The following is a 19,734-nucleotide window of genomic DNA, read 5'->3' on the forward strand; positions in this document are numbered from 1 at the left end:
TTGCGCAGGCGCGAGCTGTCTGTGACGACCAGCAGGCCCCACCCCCTTCTTTTTGCAATTCAGCCGCGGCGGGGTATAGAACTGTCGTGCGTATGCCTTCTGTGCCGTCCTCGCTTTGCGGCTGCTGTTTCTCCGCGGCTCTCCCCTCCCCCCTTCTCTCCTGGACGGCTTACTTTGCGGCAGCGCCGAGAGCCCCACCCCCTTTCTCTGCGGAATCACCATGGCGGCCGGGGTAAGTTTGCCGGCTCCGGCGATCCAGGTCATGGTATCCGACGCCATCCTCTGCCCGAGTGGAGCCCTCCGGCGTCAGAGAAGTTCTGGAGCCGAGTGAGGGACTGATCCTGGGTCTAGAGACCGTACTGTTGGGAGAGCAAGGCTTCCAGGCCCCGGCGGGGAACTGAGGCTGGAGCTCTTGGAGGCCAAAGAGGTGGAAGGGTCTGGGGCAGAGGAGCAAGGAGATGTGGGATCCTGGCCTTCTGGGGCCCGAGAAAGGGGTTCGGGTTCATTGCCGCCTCAGACGTGGGATCCGGGCAGGTTGATAGAACTTTTGCGACCGTTTTGTGGGGGAACAGCAGGGACGGGGTGAAAAGGAAGGGTCTTTGTGGGCAGGCAGGGCTGTCTCCGGTTAAGGGTCGTCCAGCGGGGAGGTTTGGGAGGGAGAGGACTTTCCGGACGGCGGAGTCAGACAGTGCTGGCCGGGTTAACGGAGAAGCAATGCCTGAACTCACTGCGGGACAGGACCGGAGGGACGAATGGTACGCATGACGAGAAGGAATGGTTCTTGGGGGGAGACCGAGTTGGTTTAGGAAGAGAAGATGCCATTCGATTTCTCCGTGGCTTTTCGGAGGGGAACTTGGAAATGGTCGTGTGTGTGTGTGTGTGTGTGTGTGTGTGTGTGTGTGTGAGAGAGAGAGAGAGAGAGACGGGGAGTGATGCTTTCGAAGGGGGTGAGCGGCTCAGTCGTAGAGTAGGCAGGTACTCGTTAACCATCAATGAATGAACCAGAGCTCTAGGAAGGGAGGAATGTGTCGGCAGGTGGAGTCTGAGGGAACTACGAGTTCTGGGTTTCTCCACGATATATTGGAGGAGACCAGAATGCTCCTGGAGCTGTCCTTAGGGAAGGTCAAACCTGTCAGCGCTTTATTTAGCAGTTGGTGTGTAGTTCTGTCTTGGGTATTTCAGCGGACTCTGATTACACATGGCAGATACTAGAGAGCGTGGTTCACCAGGGGGAGTAAAAGTGAGTTGAACAGATGGGGAATAACTCGGAATTTATCTCGGGAAGTGACATTTCCGACTGAGAGCCTTTTACTCATTAACGTTCCCTCCCCTACTTTCACCCACAGACCCTGTACACATACCCTGAAAACTGGAGGGCCTTCAAGGCTCTCATTGCTGCTCAGTACAGCGGGGCTCAGGTCCGCGTGCTCTCCGCACCACCCCACTTCCACTTTGGCCAAACCAACCGCACCCCTGAATTTCTCCGTAAATTTCCTGCCGGCAAGGTGAGTAGAAAAGTGGAGAGGAGTCTTTGGTCCTGAGAACTCAGAGAGTCCTGAGATTGTCTCACTCTGAAAATGGTCTCCATCTTTAAAAGGGAATTTTCTGTATAATTTGTTCCTTATATATTTCAGTGATTTAAAATTCTTTTGAGTTAAGTGAAGATTCACGCATAGTTGAAAATGATGCAGAGCTGTTCAGTGGCTTGTTATAAAATTCACAAGTTTCTTTGTATTTGCGGGAAAGAGAATGGGTTTTGACTGTTTTCAGTGCAAATATATCGAGTATCTGCCATGAGCCAACCAAAGGGCTTATCGAGGTCGATAAATAACCATGCTAAACAGAAGAGATAAATGCAGTTCAGGGAGCACCACAATACTTTCAAGAATACGGAGAGAGATGACACTTGGTTTTTGGTCTTTTGCCTATTTGATTGAGGGATTTTATATAAACAGTTGATAATATTTAAATCTTTGGGGTTTCTCATGTGAGTTCACATTGTAAGGGATACCAAGTTACTTAAATATTTCCGGTTGCTTAGTAAGGATTGTCAGCCTTATGTAAGAACTTTATCCCAGGATTGGCTAGTGAGTAATTCCTGATTGTTTTACTTAATGTTTTTTTAAATTTTATCTTTTGACTGTTTTATCCCAGGTTCCAGCATTTGAGGGTGATGATGGATTCTGTGTGTTTGAGAGCAATGCCATTGCCTACTATGGTAATTTGCAGTGGGTGTGGGAATGGGAAGATCAGGAATGAAGGAGGGAGGAGAGGATGAGGGTGAGCTGTAGTGGACAGGAGAAGAATTTTTATGGACTTGGATCGATGTTGGCCTGACCCCAAAGTTCTGACCTTTGTGTTCTGCCTCTGCAGTGAGCAATGAGGAGCTGCGGGGAAATACTCCAGAGGCAGCAGCCCAGGTGGTGCAGTGGGTGAGCTTTGCTGATAGCGATATAGTGCCCCCAGCCAGTACCTGGGTGTTTCCTACCTTGGGCATCATGCACCACAACAAGCAGGTAAGCCTTGGAACTTGGGGAGAAGCCAAGGCCCAGGATGAAATCAGCTCCTGAGTGTCAAGGAGCAAGAAATAAAATAGATTGAGAAAAGGAGATGCTAAGAATTTGTGGATAATAAAAGACCTAATCTTTGGGGTATGAGTTTGGAGCACTGCTGTTGATAGTGTCTGGGTTCTTTGTCACACAGACCCAGTTGGAGGTGGTGCCTGTCATAAGTGGTCAGAGGAGAGATTTCTGTTGTAGAAAAGCTATCCCAAATGGTAGGGGAGTGGTTACATCAGGTGACTTCTACGGTTCCTTCTAAAATTCAAAGATAAAGGACTAGGTCATATAGTGGGAAATTAATCCAGACTGCACCATGAGGAAATTTGACCTTGAGAGCTTCCTTTGTGATACATTTGGAGTGATCTGGAATCTGACTCCATTGAAAGAAGATGGGGATGAGCCAGAACTTTGTAAGTGAAATAGCTACCTTAGGTCTGTCGTTGGAGGGGAGAGGGAAAGGGATAGGTATCCACTATTAAGTTTTGAATCCTTTTAAATCAATAGGCCACAGAGAATGCAAAGGAGGAAGTGAGGCGAATTCTGGGGCTCCTGGATACTCATTTGAAGACGAGGACTTTTCTGGTGGGCGAACGTGTGACACTGGCTGACATCACAGTTGTCTGCACCCTGCTGTGGCTCTATAAACAGGTGACATTAATAAAGAATTAGGTTGGCAGAGGCTAGGGGGCGGTTAGAAATTAAGCCATTAAGTCTTCCAGGTTACCCTGTATTCTGCCGAGGACTTGGATGTGAAGGGTGTCGGGTAACGACTAGTCTATAGGAATCCCAAGTTTGAATACCATGACTACCTTTCCTCCTGAGAAGTTTGGTAATGTTCTGTTTCCCGAGTTTCTGTTTGATAGAGAAGATGTGATTTATTTCTGTATTTTGGGGGAAGTCCAGCTGTGCATGTGCTTAGTTGTAAAGACAGGAAAGGCGGGCAGCCTGGGTGGCTCAGCGGTTTAGCGCCGCCTTCAGCCCAGGCCGTAATCCTGGGGTCCCGGGATTGAGTCCCATGTCAGGCTCCCTGCACGGAACCTGCTTCTCCCTCTGCCTGTGTCTCTGCCTCTCTCTCTCTCTCTCTCTCTCATGAATAAATAAATAAAATCTTAAAAAAAAAAAAGATAGGAAGGGCTGGTAGCTTCAGTGTCCAGATCTTTTGGAGGCAGGCTGGGTTCAGTTCTTAGTTTCATTACTTACTAGTTGTAGGTAGAGGGATGTGTGTGTGTTTGAGAGAATTCCTTGAGTTCTTTTTTTTTTTTTCTCCTCTGTAAGCTATAAAATCAGCATGGTAGTAATTAGTTTTGAGGTTTTTGGGTTAAAGAAGATGACATGTTGCTGACCAAGCAGCTGTTGAACCAATACGGGTCCAGAATAGTAGTGCAGTAATTGGAAAATAAAAAAGCACCTCCTTTGTGTCAGGCTCTGTGTCAAGGGCCTTGCAGGGATCATCTCCATCTTTACCTGCTGTATGGGTGAGGAGAAATGGAACCTGGCCCAAAGGAATGTAGCTAGTAAGTGTGGCATAGAGTTTGAACCCAGTACTGCAGAACCAGAGCCAAAGAACTGACCGCTCTGTTCCGTCTTCTTGACAAGATTATTTTCCATATGATCTTAGCAAACTAAAAGATGGTAAATGAGTTTTTCACAAAGCTAAGTTTAAAGGACAGTTTGTTATTCTGAAGTACTTTTTTGCCTTTTTTTTTTTTTTTTGACTGTTGAATATTCTTTAGCTTCTGAAGTTAGGTGAATAGTATATATCATGTAGATAATTGTGGTTTACTTAGTAAAACGAGTAATTGGTAGCTGTGTTGCCCTGCCTTTTATTTATTTGCTTTAGTTTTATTGATAAGACTTTTTTTTTGAAGATTTTATTTTTTTGAGACAAAAAGATACAGCATGAGCAGGGAGGGAGGGCAAAGGGAGAGGGAGAAGCAGACTCCCCGTTGAGCAGGGAGCTTTGTGTGGGGCTTCATCCCAGGATTCTGGGATCATGACCTGAGCCAAAGGCAGACTTTTAACCTACTGAGCCACCCGAGTGCCCTGACATGTGACATTTAAAAGGTTGGAATGGGTAGGCCTGGGTGGCTCAGCGGTTTAGTGCCTGGTTTAGTGCCTGGTTTAGCGCCTGCCTTCGGCCCAGGGTGTGATCCTGGAGTTCCAGGATCGAGTCCCACATCGGGCTCCCTGCATGGAGCCTGCTTCTCCCTCTGCCTGTGTCTCTGCCTCTCTCTGTGTCTTTCATAAATAAGTAAATAAAATCTTTAAAAAATAAATAAATAAAAGGTTGGAATGTGGGACGCCTGGGTAGCTCAGCAGTTGAGCGTTTGCCTTGGGCTCAGGGTGTGATCCCTAGTGCAGGGATTGAGTCTTGCATTGGGCTCCCTGTGAGGAGCCTGCTTCTCCCTCTGTGTCTCTCATGAATAAAATTATAAAGAAAGATTGGAATGTGTAGATGAAATGGTTTTGTAAATGATGTAAGGCACCATATAAACATATCTACCAAGTAGATTTATAGTAAATGAGGGATGGGATCAAGTATCCGCTAAGTTGGACTGTATAGTGAAAAAGAGGAAGGTAAATGGGAAGTACCCCTCCAGGGTAAGATGGTATACTAGGGAGCTCCCATCTCGGGGATTGAGAGGAAGATTGGAGCTTTGGTGTAGAAAGAAATGTCTCTGGCTTGAAACTCCTCAAGAACTTTCTCTCCTTTGTTTCTATTCTACCCTTATGTTTTGACAGGTCCTGGAGCCTTCTTTCCGCCAGGCCTTCCCCAATACCAACCGCTGGTTCCTTACCTGCATTAACCAGCCCCAGTTCCGGGCTGTCTTGGGGGAAGTGAAACTCTGTGAGAAGATGGCCCAGTTTGATGGTAAGTCTGCGGAGATACAGGAGTATGTGGCCTGGCTCTGGGCTGGTTGGCTCAGTCCCTTGATTTCCCATCAGGCTTTTGGGTTATGTGAACCCACAGATAAGGTTCACATGTATTTGTTGCTGAGGGTTGTGTTCTTGCTTCAGGACATACAGGGAACTGGTGGCAGAGCAGTGCAGGGCCTAGATCCCTTAGTTCCCCACCTGGCAGTTTTCCTCCATTACCCTGCTCACTGCCTGCTTTTAGAGGCATATGGAAAGAGGGAGGATATTGACTTCTCTCCCTTTTTCTGCACCAGCTAAAAAGTTTGCAGAGAGCCAACCTAAAAAAGACACCCCACGGAAAGAGAAGGGTTCTCGGGAAGAGAAGCAGAAGCCCCAGGCTGAGCGGAAAGAGGAGAAGAAGGCTGCTGCCCCTGCTCCTGAGGAGGAAATGGATGAATGTGAGCAGGCACTGGCTGCTGAGCCAAAGGCCAAAGACCCCTTTGCTCACCTGCCCAAGAGGTAATGATATTGGGGGGTAGGGCACATGGGACTCCCAAAGGGCACTTTTTGCCTCTGTGTGTTCCCCACACACAGCTAGGGCTATTTTAGGTTGTCCATACAAAATTGAAAGATGTTTTGTGGGCAGCCCGGGTGGCTCAGTGGTTTAGTGCCACCTTCAGCCCAGGGTGTGATCCCGGAGACCCGGGATCCAGTCCCATGTCAGGCTCCTTGCATGGAGCCTGCTTCTCCCTCTGCCTATGTCTCTGCCTCTCTCTCTCTCTCTCTCTCTCTCTCTCTCTCTCTCTCTCTCTCTTCTCTGTGTATTCTCATGAATAAATAAAATCTTAAAAAAAAAGATGTTTTGTTTGCAAGGAAAGTTTATCCTCAAGAATTGGATTATTTTATTTATTTTATTTTATTTATTTTGTTTTGTTTTGTTTTGTTTTGTTTTATTTATTTTATTTTTTTATTTGGGGATCCCTGGGTGGCTCAGTGGGTTAGCATCTGCCTTTGGCCCAGGGTGTGATCCCGGAGTCCCGGGATCAAGACCCATGTCCGGCTTCCTGTGTGGAGCCTGCTTCTCCCTCTGCCTGTGTCTGCCTCTCTCTCTCTCTGTGTCTTTCATGAATAAATAAATAAAAATCTTAAAAAACAAACAAAAAATAAGCATTTAGAAAAAAGATTTTATTTATCTGAGAAAGAGAGTGTGTGTACACCTATAAGCTGGGTGGAAAGGGGCAAAGGGAGAGGGAAGAAGCAGGATCCCCGCTGAGCAGGGGACCTGACCTCATGACCTGAGCTGAAGGCAGACACTTAATCTACTGAGCCACCCAGGTGCTCCAAGAATTGGATGAATTTTAAAAGTGGAAAAGAAATTTCTAATATATCTAGTATTTGGGAAGATAAGAACTCCTTTTCCAGCAAAGAATGTAGACAGGCACAGAATTGGGTGTGGAGGTAGACTGGTCTTAAGTATGCTCAATAAGATTTGAGAGTCCTCAGAACTAATATAAGGTGCAGAGAGCCTCATGTCTACCCTGCTGGGCTGCCTTTGCTGAAGCAGTGACACCACATCAGTGTTTTATTATATTTTTACCCTTTTGATGAAGGCAGTATAAACATTCTCTCTGAGAAGCAAGGATGACATAGTGCCTGTCTGCTTCATTATTTCTCAGATTGCTGGAGTTAAACCCCTAAAAGAAAAGGAAATAGATGGGACGGTTGTCACCCCTATCCACTGCCAACCTTTTTAATGAAGGTTGGGGTTCTTGGAAGAAAAGAATACAGTAAAAGGAAACTTTTCAGTGTGAAAAAAAGCAGGACATCTAGCACTACTCACATCATCAGCTAATGCCCTAGGTTTTTCATTAGAATTGCAAGCATTAGGAGACCTGTCTTGTCTGTGGCCACTTCACAAAGTCCTTGATCCCAGCTTTTCTCACCCACTCCCTGCTTTTCTCACCCACCCAAAGCCATCCAGCCTTTTTTAGTTGGTCTGTTAGGGTTCAACAGAGTTCATCCTCTGCCATTTTGTAATTTTTTTTTTTTTTAAGATTTAATTTATTTTAGAAGGGCACAGTGTGTGCATGAGTAGGGGGAGGGGCAGAGGGAGAAGGGGAGAGAGAAGCAGACTCCCCATTGAGTGCAGAGCCCAAAATGAGGCTCCACCTCACAGCTCTGAGATCATGACCTGAGTGGAAATCAAAGTTGGATGCTTAACTGACCGAACCATCCACGTGCTCCTTGTAATGGTTTTTAATGGGACAAACTAGCATGAAGGTACACATTGCTGGTGGCCATAATAGGGGTTTGGAGGCTTGTAAATGACAAGCATCCTAGCACCAGACGGTTACAGTAGGAGCTGCTGTTTCCCCAATTGGGGAGCAACTTGGAGTGTAGCTCTTAGGCTCAGGTACTTTTTTTTTTTTTTTTAAAGAGTTTATTTATTCATGAGAGAGAGAGACAGACACAGGCAGAGGGAGAAGCAGGCCCTATGCAGGGAGTCCAATGCGGGACTCGATCCTGGGTCTCCAGGATCAGGCCCTGGGCTGAAGGTGGTGCTAAACCGCCAAGCCCCTCGGGCTGCCTGACTCGGGTACTTCATACAAGACCAAGGAAGCTCCAGATGCAGCTGCTCTTTACAGATTTTTTTTTTTTTTTTTGAACTGAAGTGATTTACCTTGAGCCTAACACAGGAGCAGGTAAGGAGTGAGCAGGATTTTTGGTGTGTATATAAATTGTATTAATTAACCTGAATGACATGCTGTTGTAATACAAATCTCTAATTACTTGTTAGCTAGAGATTTTCACAGATGTTAGGTCTGTATATTCTGGGCAGAAAATAAATCACCAGTAGACTGAAAATCTTTAATAAACTTCTATCCTTTTGGGAATATTGGTTAATACCAATTTGTCCTATTACCATGGTGCTCTATCTGGTTGCCAAGATGATTTTTCCCCAGGTTTTTTTTTTTTCTTTTTTTTTTTCAAGATTTTATTATTTATGAGAGAGACAGAGAGAGAGAGAGAAGCAGACTCCGTGCTGGGAGCCTGATGGGGGACTTGATCCTGGGCCAAAGGCAAGCACTTAACCGCTGAGCCACCCAGGCATCCCTTCCCAGGATTTTTAACATCACAAAGGTAATGTCTTCAAAGTTGAAGACTGTTATTTTTCAAGAGTTAGTTCTAGTTCTTTTTTTTTTTTTTTTTAAGATTTTATTTCTTCGTGAGAAACATAGAGCGGCAGAGACATAGGCAGGGGGAGAAGTAAGCTCCTTGTGGGGAGCCTGATGCAGGACTTGATCCCAGGACCCTGGGATCACGACCTGAGCTGAAGGCAGATGCTCAGCCCCTGAGCTATCCAGGGACCCTAGTTCTTTTTTTTTTTTTTTATTAAAGATTTATTTATTTGAGAGAGAAAATTCGTTGAGCAGAGAGACCAGCTAGGGGAGAGGGCAAGCAGACTCCCCACTGAGTGGGGAGGCTAATGGGCGCAGCTTGATCCCAGGGTCCTTAGATTGTGACCTGAGCCAAAGGCAAGTGCTTAACCAACTGAGCCACACAGGTGCCCCAGTTCTAGTTCTTTTAAGGCCTTCCAGCTTTTTGTTTCAGAAGCTGTTCAGAGCCTGTCCTCATTTGGGGTGGAATGGATACAAGATGGTCATAAATTTTAAAGTTCAAACAGATGAGGAGGGTATGAAGAGAAAAACCCTGAGTCCCTTTTGGTGCTTGAGGGGGAAGCACCTCAGAGGAGGTCTCCTTTGTGTATTTGGGAAAGAACACAGGACCGAGGATTCAAGGGCAGCCTCTGCTTTGCTATATTGTAATAGTGGGCAGGTCACACCACTTAACCTTATCTGGAAAGAGGGAAAGGAATGGTTTCTAACTCTAGGGTTTGTTAGCATCATTTACACTATGAGTAATTGGTCCAATTAAACTTAGTGAGGGCTTTTTTTTTTTTTTTTAAGATTTTATTTATTCATGAGAGACAGAGAGAGGCAGAAACACAGGCAGAGGAAGAAGCAGACTCTCCCAAGTGGAGCCCAATGTGGAACTCAATCGAGGGACTCCAGGATTACGCCCTGAGCTGAAGGCAGACGCTCAAGCACTGAGCCACCCAGGCATCCCAATTTTTTTTTTCCCCAAAGATTTTATTTATTTATTAATGAGAGACACAGAGGGACGCAGAGACATAGGCAGAGGGAGAAGCAGGCCCTCTGTGGGGAGCCTGATGTGGGACTTGATTCTGAGACTCTGGTATCGCAACCTGAGCCAAAGGCAAAGGCTCAACCACTGAGCCATCCGGGCATCCTTAGTAAGGGTTTTCTTAAATAGGTTTATGGCACATTTTACAGTAGAGGATTATGTAGCCATTAAAACATTTCTAAGGCGTGCCTGGGTGGCTCAGTTGGTTAAGTGTCTGCCTTCTCAGGTTGTGATCTTGGGGTTCTGGGATCCAGCCCCACATCGGGGTTCCTGCTCAGTGGGGAGTCTGCTTCTCCTCCTCTGACTTTCACCCCTGCTTATGCTTTAACTTGGGTGCTTGGATGCTCGTGATCTCTCAAATGAATAATAAAAAAAAAATCCCTGATAGGGGGACAGTATTAAACGAACAAATTGTGTAAGGCACAAAATTATGTACATCATCTTTGGAAAGTCACCAGCGGGAAGTACATAAACATTAATCAATTCTCTTGTTTACTGGCATTGCAGATGATTTTCTTCAGTCAGCATGTGGTTTTATAACTGGAAAGAAAAAAAGAGAACTCCTACCATGAGGGGAGTAACTCTATAGCTGAGCCTTCTCAGTGCAGTGTGCCAGGTTGCCTCAAAGATCAGCTGAACCTAAGGGCTTTTCAGCATCTGGGCTTGTTCCTGGGCACAGTGACTCAAGGCCACCTGTATAAAGTCTGGGGCGGAGGTTCTTTGAGAACATTTGCTGCTTCCAATGTCACATTGTAGTGTGTGTAACCCGAAGAGGCTTGTGTTGTCACATTGTAGTGTGTGTAACCCGAAGAGGCCTGTGGTAGGGGAAGATACTTGGGTGAATCAGGGACTGTGACTCAGTGGGAAAGGGCCCTGGAGGGAGCCAGGGGGCTAGGGGCTAGCCAGGAAGGATGAGCGCTCCTTCTGGGTTTCCACTAGGGGGCAGCAGTTTGCTGTGTTTTTCCTGGGTCAGGTCTCCCTCAGGCCCTGGGGTGTGTGGGTGTGTGGGTGGGTGGGTGGTGTCCCACTGTCTTCAAGCTTAGCCTACTTAAGACCGCAGAGAGAGAGCAGAGGAGTGGCCTAGGCCCCTCTTCCTACGCCCTTAGCTTTCTTCCGTTACAAGCTTGTACCCATCTGCCAGTCCAGTGAGCTCTTCCTTTAAACCAGTACATTTTAGGGGATCCCTGGGTGGCGCAGCGGTTTGGCGCCTGCCTTTGGCCCAGGGCGTGATCCTGGAGACCCGGGATCGAATCCCACATCGGGCTCCCGGTGCATGGAGCCTGCTTCTCCCTCTGCCTGTGTCTCTGCCTCTCTCTCTCTCTCTCTCTCTCTCTCTGTGACTATCATAAATAAATAAAAAAAAAACATTTTAAAAAAAAAGTTAATTCTTTATAAAAAAAAAAAAAAACCAGTACATTTTAAGTGAAATTCGTCCTTAGCTTCTCTTAGCCTGGCAACCCTTTGTTGCCTCACTAGGACCTTCTTCACATTGATCTTGCTTTTTTTTCTCCATTCAGTACCTTTGTGTTGGACGAGTTTAAGCGCAAGTACTCCAATGAGGACACTCTCACTGTGGCACTGCCGTATTTCTGGGAGCACTTCGATAAGGATGGCTGGTCACTGTGGTACGCTGAGTACCGCTTCCCTGAGGAGCTCACTCAGACCTTTATGAGTTGTAACCTCATCACTGGTGAGAAGAGGGTGGGCTGAGGGAGGGGGAGGCCAAGGCAGTGGGTGCTGTGATTCTGAAGGCTGTACCCACTGTGGTTCTGTTCTCCCTTGGCCCTGTCAGGAATGTTCCAACGGTTGGACAAGCTGAGGAAGAATGCCTTTGCCAGTGTCATCCTCTTTGGAACCAACAACAGCAGCTCCATTTCTGGAGTCTGGGTCTTCCGAGGCCAGGAGCTTGCCTTTCCGGTGAGGAAAGGAGTAGGGAAGGAAAAAAAAAAAAAAAGTAGGGAAGGAGTTGCTCCCTTTAGGGTGGGGCAAGGAGATGGGAAGCACACTCTCATTCTTGGGCTTGTGGGCATTCAGGAGAGTTCAAGGAATGTGTACAGGAGGAACTGTCACAGTCACAGGCGTTTTAGGATCTGATGACATGTGGCTGAGCTGGAAGTAACAGGTGTGGGGCAGGATCTGATTGGACCACATGCTTCTTAACCTGACTTTTTCTCCCCAGCTGAGTCCAGATTGGCAGGTGGACTACGAGTCCTATACGTGGCGGAAACTGGATCCTGGCAGCGAGGAGACCCAGACGCTGGTTCGAGAATACTTTTCCTGGGAGGGGGCCTTCCAGCATGTGGGCAAAACCTTCAATCAGGGCAAGATCTTCAAGTAAACATCTCTTGTCATCATCGCCTAGCTGCCTGTACCTGCCCTTCAGGGAGATGGGGGTCATTAAAGGAAACTGAACATTGAACCCTTAACCTGTCCCGCCTCCTTTTTAAGTGATGGCTTCTTCAAAGAGGGGTAGATCTGTTGAAGCAGGGTGTTTTCTAGGTTTGCATACCTCCCTTTGCAGGAAAAAGAAGTCTTCAGAAGAGCAGAAACAGAGGCCTCATTTTCAACTTTATATGCTCTGCCTGTATGGTGATGGCTGTCTTCTAGCCTAGCTGAGAAAGACTGGGTGCAGTTCGGGTGGTTGGTGACACGGAGCTTTGTAACTACCTGAGTCTGCAGGACCAGGTTGCTAAAGCATGGTAGCACACTGTGTGTGGAGGAACTTCATGGTGTTTCTCAGATTGCCCTGGGAGGTAGGTGGCATCAAGGGTCTGGGTAGAAATTTCAGATAAGCAGGAGTACCAGACCAGGCACAGTACCAGCCTACTACCTAGAATGGGCACTGGCCTGTGGGCCCTAACCTGGCTGCGGATCATTTCTGGGGGATTTCTTTCTTTCTTCCTTTTCCTTGTCCTTTTCCTTTTCTTTTTCCTTTCCCTTTCCCTTTCCCTTTCCTTTCTTATAGTCACAGAGAGACAGAGAGAGGCAGAGACACAGGCAGATGGAGAAGCAGGCTCCATGCACTGGGAGCCCGACGTGGGATTCGATCCCGGGTCTCCAGGATCACGCCCTGGGCCAAAGGCAGGCGCCAAACCGCTGCACCACCCAGGGATCCCTCTGGGGGATTTCTGCTTTCTCACAAGGAAGTGGGGTTCAGAGATTTAAGGGACTTAACTTGTGGAGACAGGATTTTGAACCCAGGGGGAACTCACTGGAGCCCAGAATCTAAATGGGCCTTGCTGTTTCCTAGAATGTAGAGGTGTCCTAATGGCCACATGAGAACCCTTCTCAGACCTGGGGGTACTATTTTTTTCTCTTAGGCTTAATTTTTATTATGTTCTTTTCACAGATTCTTGTTCTACTTTGTCTTTTTTTTTTTTTTTTTTGTATTTTTTCTGAAGAGCATTGAGGGTCTCCCTGGTATTAACAGTTGAGAGGAAGTTGGAAAGCTCTAGTTCAATTCACATTTTGAGGCATAGGCAAAAGCAGTCATGATTCAACCTTTGGTCTCTAGTTTATGGTTTTATACGTGTTCTTTCTCTGCCACCCTCTTAGTCCATGCACAGAGAAGGGCTTAGCTAGGGAGGGGAAGAAGTTGATCTTTGTAGGTACAGACGGTCTGGTGGCTGGGGAGAGGGTAGGGCTGTAATCTAGCTGGGTACTTGGACTATAGTTGGGGTTCTGGGAAGAGTGGGTGGAGCAGAGTTGCGATGTGGAATCCAGCTGGGTGAGGATGGGCTAGTTCTTGCTCAGGGATTGCTCCCTGGCAGGTCATCTTGGGTTGGATCCAAACTTGCCACCTGTCTTGCTTCCAAGCATTCCACACTGCTCTTGGTTAGGATCTAAAAGTGCTAGTTGCTGGCTGGGCTGGGGCCTCACCTAACCTGTCAGACTCCCTTCACAAATTCCGTTTCCCACCACACCTCCCTGCTCCTTTGCTTTCGTAATCTTCACCCCCTTCCCGGTATCCTTGACCTTCCCAGGAGCTGAAGATTTAGTTGGGAGAGACCAAGTTATGGAAGGTTTGAAGGGGCAATTCGGAGAGGCCCAGGACTGGGGCCCTGTTGTCGAAAAGGGTTTCCTCAGGGTAGGCTAGAGCTTGGGCAGCAGCTGGCCTGGGACCCCATGTGGATTGGGCGGGTCTGATGGACCCAGCCTTCCAGCCTCCTTGGACTGCAGGAAGAGTGACTCATCTGCACGTCCTGCCTCCTGTGCCTCAAGCCTCAAGGTCTGGCGGTTTTGTGCAGAGGAGGGTGGCCAGGTTGTTGGATGTGGCCAGGCTTGTGCTTGGGGGAGGGGCAAGCCCACAAACGGAGGTGGGGTGGGTGGCCTCTGCCAGGCTGGCTGTTGGCCTCCAAAGTGGTTGGAACCAGAGGGCCTCTCTTCTCTGCCCTGGTGGGCAAGAAAGAGGTTAACAGGAGTTTCTAGCGGCAGATGTGGGGGCAGGGTAAGAGGAGAGGTCCATCTGGAGTTGGTTGGTCTGCCCTGCCCTGCCCAGGGGAGGCCTGAGTCACCGTACAGCCTCAGGCCGGGGACTGGCACCCTCCCCGACCCCATCTGATCCTGGCTGGGGCCCCTGTGCTTGCTGGAGCTTTGCCTGGCTCCCTGCTCCTCCCGGCCCTGCTTGGCTCTGGCTCACCCAGGCAGCCAGTGAGCGCCTGCGCCAAGGGGTGTCTCTGGTTGCTGGGCCCATTTCCTGACATGCCTGGGAGGCTCATGCCGCCCGCGCACCACCTACAGCTGGCATCCCGGCACCCATGCGGCAGTGCGTGCTGGCTGGGGCCAGCGTCCCAGGGAGGGAAGGGAAGGGAAGGGACCCTGAGTGGCTGAGTGGGTCAGGCCGAGAACAGGGCATGATATTGATAACTAGAGGAAGATGGAAGAAACCATTTATTTGCTTACTGGGCAAATGTTTAGCATATCCCGAAAGGAAGTTGGAGAGAGGAGAGGGGTCTGGATTCAGGTGCATTTGACTGCAAATGAACTCTTTAATTCAGCATAGTTAAGATACAGTGTAATGTTAGTTTCCAGTGGACAATATAGCGATTCCACACTTCCCTACATCAGCTGGTGCTCATGAAGACAGGTGTCCTCCTTGATCCCCATCATACCTGTTTCCCCCATTCCCCTCCCTTGCTCTCTGGGGACCATCGGTTCTCCACAATTAAAAGTCTGTTTCTTGGTCTGTCTCTTTTTTTTGTTGTTTTTGTCTGTTCATTTTTTTTCCTTTGTTCATTTGGTTTGTTTCTTAAATTCCATATATGAGTGAAATCATATGGTATTTGCCTTTCTCTGAATGGTTTATTTTCCTCAGCATGATACTCTCTAGCTCCATGGTGTCATCACTGCAGATGAAATCTTTGCCAAACCCAGCGTGTGAATGGGAACGCCTGAGACTTGGTTCAGCCTGTATAGAAACTGGAAGATACTGGTTATAAGCAGCTATTTATTATAGCTTTGTTGGTGCTTCTGCTTAAGTCACTTATTAAAAACTCAAGCCTTTAAAGTTCTTCCAATAAAGACGTAGATTGTCATGTTTTTTTTTCATGTCCTGTTTGAGCTGGAGTTGGACAGCTGCTCTGCACACTGGGTCAGGCCCATCCCACCAGCTGCCCACATGCCCCAAATGTGCCACTTCCTCTTTTCAAAGGTGGGGGAAGGGTCTAGAATGTTGAAGGGAGAGGAATGAAGTGTTTTGGAGGATCCACCCAGCCATTTCTGAAATCAATACTGTGGTTTTCATGGCAACCAGCACTCTTTGTCCTTGGAACCCAGAACTTTCCCTCCTCATCAGATGGGTTTTCCTGGGTGACTGTGGCTTCCCTGGCTCACCCTACCAGCTGTGCCTACAGTACAGGCTAACTTCCCCAACTGACTTTGGTCCTCTGTGTGTTTGGGTGCAATTCTGGGGTCCCCACCTCCACACCTCCCCTCATGGTGTGGAGCTAAAATATCAGTGCTCCTGAAAGGTTAGAGAAACAGCCACCTGCTCCTGTCTGTTTGCTTTAATCAGGCTGGCATAGCTCCCGGAGTCGTTTTACTCCAGTGGAATTACTGGGGTGTCCCGGTGCTCCAGCACCCGAGGGATGGGTGCAATGGTGGTAAAGTGGCTGCTGGGTGCTGCATTGTATTCATTCGAATGTCTCCCAAGAGGCAGAGTACCCTGGGCAGGTGGGACTGCTTAAGTGGCAAAGGTTGTCTTGGTGACCCTGGGTCTCTAGATGTTCCTGGGCTCTTGTCATCCTTGTAGCCCCCTCCCTTTTGGGAACTGCTCCCTGCCCCCTGTTTTCCTCATTTTCTCAGGATTCCAAAGGGAGCCTGCTGACCCTACCTTGTTTACACAATGGGCTGGCCATGTGCAGAGCAGGGGCTGGATGGTCAGGGTTTGGGGCTATTTCTGATCGAATCTCCCATGGAATGTGCTTCCCTCCACTTCCAGCGGCCCCCTCCCCTCCCCAGCAGGAACAGCTGTCATGTGAGGGCCTCTCTCGCTGGCTCAGCCCTTTTGCAATCATCTGGCTGGCTCCGCAGGGATGGGGGTGGATAGTGAGGATGGGCAGAGCCAAAGGGTAAATGAGGGGACACGACAGGGCAAGAAGGGCTATGTCGTTGAAGGCCCAGGGAAGAGGGGTTGCCAGGGCCAGTAGGAGGGGTGGAGGCAACTGAGTAGGCAGGGGGCAGTATGACAATGAGCTTAGGGTGCCCATCAGAGGCAGTGGGGGCCGCAATGCGGCAGGAAACTTTCTAGGTGCAGGGGAGACCAGCTGGTTATAGCGGGACCCTGGCCAGTCATTCTTCAGGGAGATCTCCATTTCCCTTGAGTCACAGGGGAGCATTCCTTGTCAGTCCCATTCTCTGTGGGGCCTGAATCACCCACTTGCCAAGGGTGTTGGCTGCCCTATTGTGGAGGAGCCTATGCCCTACCCCACCCACTCCTGTTAGGACAGGGGTTAGCAGACACACTCTTTTAACCCACCCTCCCAATGGGAACATTCTATCTCTTGAACTCAGACTGACAGAATGTACCTTATGTAGGAAAGCCAGGGAGACCACATTAGGTAGTCGCTTTATTTTACCCAGGAGGAAACCAGCCCAGAGAGGGGAAGTGACTTATCAAGGGTGCATGCTAGTCTTTCCACAGTTCTCAAAGCCACTCAAAGCCACTTTTGTTCCTAAGAGCAGGAAGGGGCGCTTCCCTCAGACTGCTGGGCCACTAGGACGGACCAAGCACACTCAGTTTTGGAGGTAGAGGGTGGTATCCAAGGCTGCTAGCAGCCCTGGCTGGTAAGAGGCACAGAAGTGGAGCAGGTCCCAGGGCAGGTCAAGCCCGGCACTCCAGCACTCCAAGTCCTGGGGCAAGCAGAGGGCACAGGGCAAGCAGAGGCGGGACTTCGAACTTCAGGAACCTCAGCTATGTGGTGACTCAGGCTCTGGGCAGCCTCGGCCCTTCCTTTACTGCTCAGCCTGATCTCCTCAGCCTGGACTTGGGAAGTTGCAAGCAGAAGAGGGAGAGAAGCCCAGGCTGGTCTCCCTTTACCCCTGAAACCGGAGGAAAGGCAGAGGAAGTTGGAAAGGATGGCAGAGAAGCAGATTCCAGAAAAGTGGAGTGGAGGCTGGTGGTCCCCCTTCCCTGCTCCCAATTCCCTGCTGGGGCTGCAGCAGCTCTGCTCACTCCAGCTCCCTCCCTCGGCTCCTGTTTACAGTTTGCCTGTCTTGGGCTCAGATCTGAGCTCTTCTCTTCTGCTCCCCCTCCCTCCTTCACAGCCTTATTCAGTCGTGTTTTGCCACTTGTTTTCCTTAATCTCCACATTTCCTGTTCTCCCCGAATCTGCACAAGCACACCTCCTGGCCTCTAGGCCACCTCTCACCCTGCCAGTGCAGGTGTCCTGCTCCCTCTGTCCTGCTCACCTTGCCCGCTTTGTCCCCACTCTCTTGTCTGGATGCTCTTTCTGAGCCATGTTTCCTTCCAGAATCTGTGCTCAGAGCCCCACATGTCCTCTCATTCTCTAATCAGTTTTAACTTGGGTTCTGCTTTGGCCTGAAGATTTCAATTAGGACCGAGTGTAATGGGCAGGTTTCCTGTATTCGCTCTTGTCTGATCTGATCTGAGTGATTCAGGAACTCCTTATTGAAGCCCAAGGTTTTATACAGGCTGGAATTTAAACTGGGCTGGAACACTTGGCTTCATGTTCTGAGTTTGAGTGAAGAGTCTGGGGTCTCAGAGTTGCTTAGGAAATAATATCTGAATCCCAGAATCACTCCGAGAGGTTTGCTGTTCACCAGGGAAGACAGATTAGGAAGCAATGAAAGTGAACATGGATGGGCCTGATGTTTGGGGAGATGCTCATCTCTGGGTATGTGTGTATGGGTGGGGGTGGGGTCTGGGAGATTCCAGATAGCTCAAAGAAGAGGTAAGAGTCATTTCTCTGCTTCTAAGGCAGATATGTCAGAGGGCCCTCATGGGAGGGGTGGGGAGTCTACTTTCAAAGAGACTGCAGATTGCACATTTCACTTCCTTTCTGGGATCATAGTTTAAAAGCCATGAATACTCTCTGAGCAGTCGCGTCTCATCTTCCCTGTAATACACTGATTTTAGAGGAGGGGACTGTGGTGAGGAGGGAGGGGAAGGGGAATCCCCTGGCCTGGGGCCTGCCATAGAGCTCCCTCTGTGGTTGCTATGGAAACAACCATACTAGGACAAAACAGAGGCATGTCGCTTGGCAACAGAGCCCAAGATTCATCACACACACTGTGCGTACACATCAGGGAAACTCCTGGGTTGGGAGGGGGAGCAAAACTTCTGGGGAAGCTGGGGTATCCCAGTGATGATGAGTCCTAGGACTCACTCAGCTTTGCCAGAGAATCTGCAGGACCTCGTTGTTGGTGTCTGGTACCTCTGAAAGGTGATGGAGTACCAGCAGGAGGGCTGAAGTCCTTCTGGATTCCCGGATAGCCTTTATTTCGGCAGAGGAATCTGAACCTTCAAAAAGATACAGATTTTTCTTGCAAAATTGAGACTGTCAGGGGGAATCCTTTTATAACTTAAAAAAATAGTGTGTGTATCTGTCAGTATATGTATGTTGGTGGGAGGAGAGAGGTGTCAGTGTAAAATACGTGGCAGAATGGATAATATCCCATTTTCCCAAAGCATAAGACCTGCAAGGAGCTCAGAAGACATTTTCTTCAGGGCCAAGCACCTTGAGGCAGGTGTTCCATCCTGTTGAGTTCTTTATTCCCTGAACCACCACTACCACCACCACCATAGGCCCTTGGCCTGTCACCGGACACACAATAAATATTTGTGCGGCTGTAGGAGAGGCCTGTAAGTGGGGGAATTGTTCCCTGGCTGAGAGGAAAGCGGAATGTTGGGGTTTAGGATGCTGTTGTGAAAAAGACCAGGGCTTTGGCGCCAGTTATCCCTGTAGTTCATTCATTCATTCATTTCACAAAGTTCTCCAGCCACAGCTCTAGGCGCAGGGCACAAAACCAAGACCAGGGAAATCCCTGTCTTCATGGGGCCTAGATGCCAGTGGGAGGTTTGACTCCTGCTTCTGAGTGCTGTGTGCCTTTAGGTAAATCACTAACCCTGTCTGAGACCGTGCCCTCCTGGAGCACATGAAGATTAGATGATAGCGCCTGCTGCAGCAGGAGACACAATCGCCATTAAGATAGCTTTGGGGGGTGAGGGATAGGGGGCTACAGCAATTACACCCCTGAAAACTGTTGAATATATTTTCTCCCCTTGGGCCAAGGAAGCTGACCTAGGAAAGTCCAGCTCCTTTTTCAGCAGGTGGGGACGGGATTGTGGTTTTTTTTTTTTTTTTTTAATGGGGCAAGGGTCTGGGTGACTCCTTCTCTATGCTCCTAGCTTGAGTGTGCAGGAAACAGTCCTCAGGACCACCGCCAACCAGGCATTTTGACACTCCTACCTCTGAATGAAGTATCCGGACAGTAATCCCTGCTCTATAGTTGCTCCCAAACCAGCCTCTCCTGCCTTCTTCTTTGTTGACCAAGAGGGTGGCCAGAACAAACAATGGAGCAGATAAGTTGGCCCTGAGCCCAGGACACTAGCCTCTGCTCTTTCACTCCTGGGGGGCCGATGAGTCCATGC

The 19,734-nt window shown here is 48.8% G+C and overlaps 1 protein-coding gene across 1 annotated transcript; it reads left to right on the forward strand.

The window, feature by feature from the left end:
- The first annotated feature begins 205 nt into the window (after positions 1 to 205).
- On the forward strand, positions 206 to 12,049 carry EEF1G (eukaryotic translation elongation factor 1 gamma). Its single transcript, XM_055311839.1, has 10 exons — positions 206 to 232; positions 1,347 to 1,505; positions 2,155 to 2,218; positions 2,374 to 2,516; positions 3,066 to 3,209; positions 5,304 to 5,433; positions 5,732 to 5,936; positions 11,141 to 11,313; positions 11,416 to 11,540; positions 11,803 to 12,049. The coding sequence occupies exons 1-10, from the start codon at positions 221 to 223 to the stop codon at positions 11,959 to 11,961; spliced, it is 1,314 nt and encodes a 437-aa protein (XP_055167814.1). The 5' UTR covers positions 206 to 220; the 3' UTR covers positions 11,962 to 12,049.
- The last annotated feature ends 7,685 nt before the right edge of the window (positions 12,050 to 19,734 follow it).

This window comes from Nyctereutes procyonoides, unplaced genomic scaffold (assembly GCF_905146905.1).
Source record: "Nyctereutes procyonoides isolate TBG_1078 unplaced genomic scaffold, NYPRO_anot_genome, whole genome shotgun sequence".
NCBI classification, from domain to species: Eukaryota; Metazoa; Chordata; class Mammalia; order Carnivora; family Canidae; genus Nyctereutes; species Nyctereutes procyonoides.